Raw genomic sequence first — 9,911 nt, forward strand, 5'->3', positions numbered from 1 at the left:
TGCGTGAGCAGGCGGTTATGGCTTGGGGGTATCACGAAAATCGCGCAACAGCGCAGTGAACAAGCGAAAGCGACAGCAGCAAAATTTACGTATTGAATATGAGTGCGGGATTCGATATATACAGTGTCTTTACTCCCTCTATTCGAGCGCATTGAGGAATGGTGCAATGGAGCCAATATCCTCGCAGTCGGGTATGGCTTTACCCTTGAATTTGAGGCAGGATTCAGCACATGTCTGGCCCTGAAAGTAGTCACCGAACATTTTTTTGCACTGCGCGCAGTTGTTGAGGCAAATTTGTATAAAATCAATGCCGGTAATGGTGTCTGTAAAGGAGAAAAAGAGGGAGAGAGAGAGAGAGAATAATTACACAAAAAATTGCTTACTTAAATATAAAGAAATGCATTTCTCCGCATCTATTTTTATACACACCAAAACGTTTGACGTAATTTCCGATGGAGGGTATAGCATCAACGGCCGGTAGGAGGACGCAGAGCAGAGCAACAGCGCTGAAAGCAAGGAGAGCGGTGGATTTGCTGGCAGCGAACATTTCGACTTTAGCAGGAGCTGTAATGCATTAAGGAATCGGAGTTAATAAAACAGATATTCTTCTTGTGATTACTTTTTTTTTGAATTTATTGACTTTAAATCCACTGTTTTTCACTCCCTCTCTTCGCCTTACAATTAAACTTACGTATGATTATCAATACTTTCATAAGCAAAAGCAAATATATTTATGTAGAATGACCAGTCAGTTGCTCTTCAAGCGTACATTACACCTGCACAGTGCTTAAATAAATAATTATAAAATCTGCGCAACGCTTGCTTTTTAATCATTAGCGCATGCGTTCGATCTCACGATTGGTGCGCAGACGCTGCGTGTTAACAGCAGCCATGTTCGCGCCAAATTGGCGCAAGACAAAGGCGTGTGCCAAACTGAAGGAAACAAAAAATGAATTCACGCAAGCGTCCAAGTAACAAAGAGAAAAATCACCGCAATTCGATCGGTTGATACGGTTTGTCGTGCGCACGCGCGCGACGCTGTGCCGCGCCGCTTGCACATCGACAGACTGTTTGTGTTTCATCTTGGGGCTTTAGGTTGGCCTAAAGCGATTTCTTTTGTATGTGTAAGTAAATTGTAGTGCTTATCAAGGAAGTAGATAACACTCGTACTTATGTCAAGCTGTGCAGCTGACAAGTTCTTTACGAGTAAGTAAATAAAGCTAGTACTGCTGCAATTCGTATAAGGCTTCACTTATCTTGAGAGAGTCAAAGAAGACTGTTGAGTCTACCCATATATTTTACCGAAGTTGTTTTAACAAGTTCTCCAAGAGACTGCTGTGATATGAAGTATATAGATAGAAGGTGGACGACGGGAATACTGGGACTGGCGTACTTCGACCAAGATTCCATAAAGGTTTGTCCATGAGCTCATAGCCAACCATATTGCAGGTGGAAGTCTTCGCATTCGAAGCCTGTGTTCTAGATTTTCTTCGTAGAAGGACAAATGTGGCCGGGATAATAATGAAATTGCACTTAAAGCCATAGACTCCTTTAGAATGATTTCGAGGTTTGTGGACAGTTGTATAAATCTTTTGAACCGTCTAGGAACCCTGGATTTGAACTGTATGAAGGCAACAAAAGGACGGACTGTCGCGTAGAAGGTGTTGCCCAAATGCACTTGCAGGGTTGTGAGCCTTTCTCTGGCATATCTGTAGCATATACTGCAGAGCTTCTTAGTAGCCGGGAAGAATCTCAGATTTCAGCCTAATGGCGGAAGCCAAAAGGAATCAAGCAATTAAAGAAATTAAAAACTCCTTCCAGGAGGAACTTCGAAAGACTATTTGAACTAAGCCAAGAGGGTCTGAGAACTCTTATATAATACTTGAAAGGACACTACAAGTTAAGGTCCATTTAAATAAAATGGCATTTTCAGTAGAGACGGACTGCAGGTTTTGTATCCTGATGGAGAAAAACGCAGAGCATATTCTATGTTGAATAGTTATAGATGGCACAAGTAACTACTTCTGTGAAACGGGTAAAATGTGGACAGATGGGCCTAATGTCAGCTCAGCGAACGCTGGGCGAAAACTTGGTCATAGGCAACTCCCATTTCTAGCCTAATTTGTTGCGAAACTAAGACCGAAGTTTGTTTCATGTCTCATGCCAACCTTCTCCGTAACTTCGAGACTCCGATTCACCTAAACGTGGTATCACATATTGCAACCTTTTTCAAGCTGAAGGGAAGACTATTTGACCTAAGCTAGTTGGCCCAAATGAACTCATAAGTTTTCTTAGACATTGGAAGCTACGTATGTATTTGGATTGGGTTCGATGTTTTAACTATAACTAATTTTCCTCCTTCATGTACCTTATCCGCCTAAATATTTCCGAAAGCTAAAATTTTTTTATTGAGGCAGCTCTGGCAAAGTTCACTAGTCGGTCAAATAGGCCCAATGTTGTGCCCTGCAGACAATTTCCCCATATATTTTCCTATATGTTGTTTTTAAATATCCTTATTGTCTTGTTCGCTTGAACCCCTAATGTGGGGTTAAATTGATTCCTTTAAGCCTATCTCAGATCAACTTCGTCCACTTTCTTATTTGCAGTAATACCACTGTGACTCGTGATCCAGTAAAGACTGACTATGTCTGGTCGAAGCGATCGTAAGGATATTTGACATTCCTGAATACATATTGAGCTGGTCTTTACCGCCCGAGGGTTTTGATACCAATAATGACCAAAATGAACCCCCCTGATATAGGTTCTCCAGATGTTATTCCATAGTTCATTTTGGAACCATCTGTGAAGATCTAGATTTCATCTCTAGAATGATATATAGGACTATTAATAATTATTATAATATTTCGTCACCCTATATGTAGTAGGGTGTTCGATTATTCGGCTTTTTTCAAAGCCGTATTCCGAGTAATTTCAAAAAGTTCGGTTCCCAATTTTGAAATTAAGAAAAAAACCGGGTAAACAGGTTTGGTCTTAAATATTTTAACATAGAGTTATTGCAGTTTTCAGAATTTTTTTCAGATTTGTGTAGTGCTCTTGCCGCCGTAGCCGAGTGCTATGATGTGCCTTCCGCCACTCCGGAGTCCCATGGCTTAATTTCTGGTTCTAGCAATATCAAACAAGGTTCTTTCAAATACATATGATATGCAGTTCATTCTCAAATTAATTAGGATATAATTTTAAAACTATTTATGAATTTTCCTTAGCTGGAAAATGCCTTGAAAACATAAAAAAAAAATTGTATTGGGAAGTCAAGGTTTGTATGAAATGAAAAGCAACGGGGTTTTCGATAAAAACAGTTAAGATTAAAAAAAAAACACACGAATGTGAATGTAAGTTAAAAAAAAAGATGCACTGAATTTATTTTGGTTGTTTAGCATAATTTATTTAGCGTGCAATTTTTTCTTAAATAAATGTTAACGCCCTATAATGGGTCTTACCAACCCTTTGTGAAGGTGTTTATTAAAAAGGGTAGATTGAAGGTTAAAATATCTTCTAGAAATATTAGGCGAAGAATTTTATTGGGGTTTCCGAAAAAAAAACCTATAAATAAAGATGAAGGCGTTACATATACCTATTGCTTATTCAAAAGTTTAGGATATTTTCTTTAAAATATGTACTTTTTGCTATTTTTCGATTACCATCTGCTTAACACTTTTTATACCCACAAGAAACACCAATGGTCAAAAAAAGTTTAAGGAAATAGATAAACATGTACATTCGCATTGATAAGGAAGTAAATCAATTCATAAATACTTACATATAACAACTCAACTGTTTCTTATTTACGGAATATTTTCTAAAGTCTAAAAATGGAATATTTTGCGCATCTGGGTGGGGAATTTACCCACAGAAATCAGAAAGAAAAAAAAAAAACAGAAACAAGTGGCAAAAAAGCATCACTCAATCAGCGCAGTTCATCGGTGTTCTATAGACAAGCACTTGTGATATGTTTGTCAGTGTGCGTTTGTAGATTTGTAGAATGAGAAGAAGGAACATGGCTGAGCGCGTGTTCGCGCACTCGCAGTAGCAGTAGCTAGCTGTAGCGCCCACAAACTGAAACCGGCGATTAAACAGGAAGTGCAAAAATGCCGGCAACAGCAATTGACAGCTTCTTGTTGCGATTAAATTCATGACATGCATTCATACCACTCATCAGTGTAAGATGTTTATATCAGTTGCCATGTGCTTGATACGCCGCGTCACTTGAGTAAATATGTATAAAAATAAAAAAAAAATTTATAAGTACATAGGTACTTTTACAACTCTATAATTATTTCATTCTTTAGTGATCTTCAATAAATTTGCAAGAACAAAAAGCACATGCAAGTAAACGAACACATACATGTACATATGTATTTATGAAATCTTGTAGGAGTAGGCAGATGGCTATCTGTGCGTCGTGGTTGGTATCTGTGCGCGCTTGGCGCTCGCTTGTTAGCCGGTTTGGCGCATCTGCGCATGCCTGTGGGCCATTATCAATTTGTACGCAATGACAAAACACAAACTTATTTGCTATTCGTTTAAATACATATATGTACATACATATTCACTTAAGGAATGCAAGTCATTTTGCGAGCGTACGCTCCGTGTTTTTTTTTGTCTACGGCGCTTAAGGCAAATTAAGATTAAACGACTCATAAAACGCTCTAAAGCGGATATGTTTATAAGTGTAGTATACATATGTACATACTTATATATGTACGTATATTTATATTAGGTTGGGTCGTTTTTGTATGGGCGAAAATAAAAGGCATTTTACCGTATTGTAATAGTAATATTATGATGTCTTAGTTCTAAGCCAATTGTTATTGGCCACGAAAGATTGATTTGAAACTTATCTTTAGCCCGCGCATTTGAATCAAAGAGTATGAATTTTGAAAATTAAACTTTGGCTTGTAATATCTATGGAATGCGTTAATTGCTAAAAACAGGACGATATGTGAAATTAAGGGTTATTAAATTTATTACCTTACGTTCATTTATCATTTTTCAATAAGTCTACAAGTTTTCAAGATACTGAGATAAAACTTACAAAAACGACAATTTTCCCTTATGAATTTTCAATTCTTCATTACTTCAGAAACCAAGTGAAAAATGTAAAAAANGAATTTTTAACAAGAATTGGTCTTATTCGACTAGTGTGCTATGGGTCACTTGGCGGTCGATGCGCGGGCTCTTACTATTAAAATAAAAGACTAATATTTTGCGGGCTTATTGTTGACTTCATGATACAATATATTTTCACTATTACCAAGGGATTTGAGAAAAATTATATTTTCGACCCGTCCTAATGTAGATATACATTATATTGTAAATTGAATAAAAGTAAGTTCTGCTACATCAACTCTCGTTTAAAGCAAAAGAACGACCCGTTAAATGCTTAAACATATGAATCACTGATATGCGACTATATGTTTTTTTGTATGGTTTTTTTTTTGTGTATATATGTATGTATATTGTGGAAACGTCAAACGATTGGTAGCACAAGCCAAATAAAATATTTATATATTTTTGTGATCAGCGGGCGGTTTTTTAAGTTTTAATTATGCGCAACATATTAACACAGTTATTTCTTCGTATTAAATTAATCGTTCTCATTAAACAATTTAAAATATCGGTTTAATAACATTAATGTATGATTAAGTACTTGAGTGAATATTTTTATAGCCTGTGATTCTAATTATTGCAGATATAACTCAATGAATAAAGATGTGGGAACACCATATTTAATCGAAATTGCTGCATTTGACTGCCAGCAGCGGCAAAGTCGCTTCGGCCACTCATCGACTGCAATACGCACCTAAGGCATTGAGAAATTTTTCTCTGCTCAGCAGGGCTGCAACCCGGTTTTGAACCGTACCGCCGCATTTTTTGTTCTTTAAACCGAAGCACGAACAGAACCGTTTTTATTTTGAAATAGCAAAACCAAACCGTAAACCGATCCAAAATAATACTGCCTTCTGACTTCACTTCTTCAATTATGGATACCAGTTTATTAAACAGGCCAAGAAAATTTTGGAGAATTCCAGACCTAAAAACCCAACGATCTATTTCCCATGCATTTCCTTGCGCTACCCTAAAGCCTGCACTGCAAATGGCCTTTTTAAATTTCAATAAGGCATTGTCGAGAATAACTTTATTCGAATTTTCGCACATATTTTATCTTAAAGTGCACTGTTTCACATTTAAAAAAATGTTTTTGAATTTTTTTTAATACAATTCAAGCTATGCGATTGAAACTACCATACGTCATTTTAAAATTGCATTCTTGTTGTTTTGTGATATTGTAATCATATTTTTATAAACAATTTCGATTTTAAAAACATTATTTATTATTAACTATTAGTAGCTATTTAAAAAATTGAACCATTCGAACCGAACCGATCCACGGTTCAAAGATACCCATACAATTTCGAACCACTGAACCGAACTACGTCGATTTCTGGGACGTATTTGCAGCCTTGGGGCTCGCTTCTAAGGCTCAACGCTTGGATATCGAGCAGTACAAACCAAGGTCACCCGAAAGGACCATAATTTGTAGTCCATTCGTTAGTAGTCTGGGCTACCAGATGGCCAACAAGCCGTGGAAATGAAGTTCGGACCGTGATTTGCTGTCGACTTCGCCTTAAGGGCGATACGAAATCTTGTATTAAACCATCACAGAGGCGTGGCCACATTGAGCCCTCGTAACCTGTTCAGACCGTTACCAGTTAGATTTGTACACATACAGAGTGGTGTTGTGTAGAAATTTTTATCAAGAATGAGTTCACCTCAAAGCAAAATTTCCAAAGAACACCATATTGTGTCTATCAATATGTATAAAGTTGTACAAATGCACCAATCGTTTGATTAGAACCGGATTCAAAATGAACATTTGAAAACACATTTATATGTTGTGGCTGTAGCTGTAGCTGAGCAAACAGATATACCTTCTGATATTTTCCAGCTTTCAGGACAACCCGGATTCGAATGCTATCAGACACAACACAAAGATTTTTAGTTTGTTCTTAATTACGAAAAAGCATCTGTGAACTGCAGAGCTAATTGTATTCAAATAAAAAAAATCTCCAAATATAAATCAACCAGTCCACTGTCAGACAGTAAACAACAATTATCTACCATAGCACTGTCTTACAGTGAGTTGTTGGACCAATCCTTTTCCAAAAACACGCCAATGTCAAAAATGACAGTTGAATCCATTGGCAGAGGAATTGTGACGGACTAGCACTGGTAGAATTATAGACTATCCGAGGGCTAATGGAGGCGAAGACTTTCGATTTTCATTTACGTTTTAGCTTCAACGCTTCTGTATGTTCCCTGCTATGGTTCTCACAAGCACTGATTCCACGTTTTTTATGATGCGTCCGTTCATTTCCTGAATTCGTTTCTCTATTACTTTTGGCATTCGCACAGTGCGGGAACGTCTAGATTTTCTACGGTGGACTATTCCACCAGTTCTCTCGAATAAGTTAACGCCACGATACGCAAACATTTCTATTGATTTTTAGAGGCCGCAATATCCGAAATATTTCGCTTCCTTCGTAGCTGCATTATTGCAGCACAATAATGACAACACGAATTTCGAGTGAACTTGGTTAATACAATTTAAAGGAGTATGGGTGATTGTAGCTCAATTTATATTAAATTTTGCATTTTCTTTCTTAGTGGTCTGCGTCTTCGTCATTCGTATTCATATTCGTCTTTGTACTCGTATTGGTCTTCGTGTTCGTCTTCGTCGTATTTGTATTCGTCTTAGTTTGTAGGCGGAAATAGAGAGAGGGAAAATTAATGTACCCCTGTTGCTTGACAAGTGTCAAACAGTTTCACTTAAAAACCTCGCTGGGGTTGAGCTGGTCTGTTTTTTTTTTTAAAGTTGACTCCTTGATCTTAAAGGCCCAGGCGCAGAAGATGTCTCATAACACCTATCCCTATTTACACATCTTTAAACCATTCCGACGTTATGCGACCATCTAGAGCCACTCGTGGGACACTGCCTAATATGCCTAGGTCAACGAAGTTCTGGTTCCTTGGAGGTTTGAATCTCAAAAAGGTTGAATGTTTGGACGTTTCTTCAAGTTACGCGCATACGTCCGCTTTTTAATTTCTGGAAACACCAATATGATGCCAATCTGGTACTTAAACTTAGATTGATGGTGCGTTGGTAAAGATATTATTGGAATCTTGGAATACACTCAGGAGTGTATGTCGAGTTAGTTGTTGCCGGCAGAAGCGATTTCGTAACAGGTTGACTGCTTATATTAAGGAAAGTAAAGGTACGTTCGAAATTTAGTGCAAGTTATGGCAGATAGCGAATGAAGCAGATCGGAATTTATGTTATCGAATCGATAAAATTAAATTAATTTATAATGAATCATTGCGTAAAGTCTTAATGAACGCTAGAACAGAACGGTATTTCCAGTGAAACCTCCAGGATTACTTGGCCTGCCTATAAGAGGAAACGTATATTGGAGCTCTTAAGAAATGATTTCTTCTTATAGGAACTTTTAAGTGCCACTGAAAAATTGCATTAGAGGCAGTGGACTAAGAAATAACAAACCGGACATTGAAGAAAAAGAAACGCTCCTATGCTTGGCTCATTACGATTGACGCATCGCCCACACTCGCCTCGATCGCTTCGATCCCTGATCCCGGCAATATATAAATCATAAAAAAGTTTTTTCTAACAACCGTCGCCCTTTCGGCAGGCAGTGACAAATCTACGAGTGTATTTCTGCTATGAAAAAGCTTCTTATAAAATCCTTTAGCCATTCGGAGGTGGCGTAAAACTGTGGGTCCCTCCATTTGTGTAGGAACATCAAGACGCACACCACAAATTGGAGTAGAAACTCGGCCATACACTTAGGAAAAGGTGTAAGTACAATTTTGGTGCGGAAATCCGATTCTATATTTACTTGCACTTTCTTAACTTGATTTTGTTTGCAAAATCCAAAAAGTTATTATGAAATTTTTGAATAAAAAATCATAACCAAACAGCTTGCATTGTTTTAGCCGATTTTAACATTAGCGTCATCACCTACAACTTGTTTGATTTAAATTTGCAAATCACGTTAAATTATTTTCAACACGTGATCGTCTGGCCTTATAACACTGGCCGGTCACCTGGTTTTTTTTCACCGACAAATTTTATGTAAGAGCGCTCTTAAATACATAATCACATTAAATAAATATATACAGACAAGTATTTATAAATACTTTATTTATTTATAAAAATAGCGTTGACCGCAGCTTTGACGTCAGCTTTTGCGAATTTCTCGCTGACCGCCTTTCCCTGTTACCGATTTTATTCAAATTCGATTTCAAATTCACAAGTTGTTTGCCTCAATACTTATATGCAATGACTTACTTGACTTTAACAAGTTATTCGCGAATTCTTTGTGCAGATTGAGGCGAAATGCTCTAACAAGTGTTTGATAAAAACTCGCTTTGAAGACTGTTGTCATTGACAGCAAAGACATCTGGTATTTATACTAAAATTCAACAACTCGCAAAATTGATGAAATGCTTCATGAATGAATCGAATGTACTGCATCTGCAGTGGTTCGTTAACTTCATTTCCGTTTTTTGCTAGCTACTAGAACTTGGTACAAGCCTAAGTGAAATTCGCCACAGGATATGAAGGATATCGCGTTGCTGTAAATTAGCAATTAAATAAAATGTGATTACAAAAATTGTATGTATTTGAAGAAGTTATTTAATAATGTGGAAGTATGCACATAATGTATATCAAAATACTATTCTTTTAAAATAATATTATACAAATTTTTATTGATGTAATATTCAAACAGATCCACAGAAGTTGAGAAAAAAAATATTAGGATGTCGGTTATGTTCACCGTCCCACTTTGAACTATAACACTGTACAGCACTCG

General features: G+C 37.1%; 1 protein-coding gene across 2 annotated transcripts; it reads right to left on the bottom strand.

Annotated features, from left to right (window-relative positions):
* Positions 1 to 138: 138 nt before the first annotated feature.
* Positions 139 to 9,464, bottom strand: LOC108377070 (eclosion hormone-like). 2 transcript variants are annotated; one of them, XM_017633338.1, is made up of 3 exons: positions 9,386 to 9,464; positions 430 to 564; positions 139 to 323 (listed from the first exon to the last, which is right to left on the bottom strand). In XM_017633338.1, exons 2-3 carry the CDS (start codon positions 545 to 547, stop codon positions 139 to 141), a joined length of 303 nt encoding a protein of 100 aa, XP_017488827.1. In that variant the 5' UTR covers positions 548 to 564; positions 9,386 to 9,464. The 2 variants fall into 2 exon arrangements, with proteins under 2 accessions (XP_017488827.1, XP_017488826.1); XM_017633337.1 differs by lacking the exon at positions 9,386 to 9,464 and adding an exon at positions 692 to 831.
* Positions 9,465 to 9,911: the final 447 nt, after the last annotated feature.

The sequence above is a fragment of the Rhagoletis zephyria genome, unplaced genomic scaffold (assembly GCF_001687245.7).
Source record: "Rhagoletis zephyria isolate East Lansing unplaced genomic scaffold, Rhagoletis_zephyria_1.1 Rzeph_scaffold_11415, whole genome shotgun sequence".
Taxonomy (NCBI): domain Eukaryota; kingdom Metazoa; phylum Arthropoda; class Insecta; order Diptera; family Tephritidae; genus Rhagoletis; species Rhagoletis zephyria.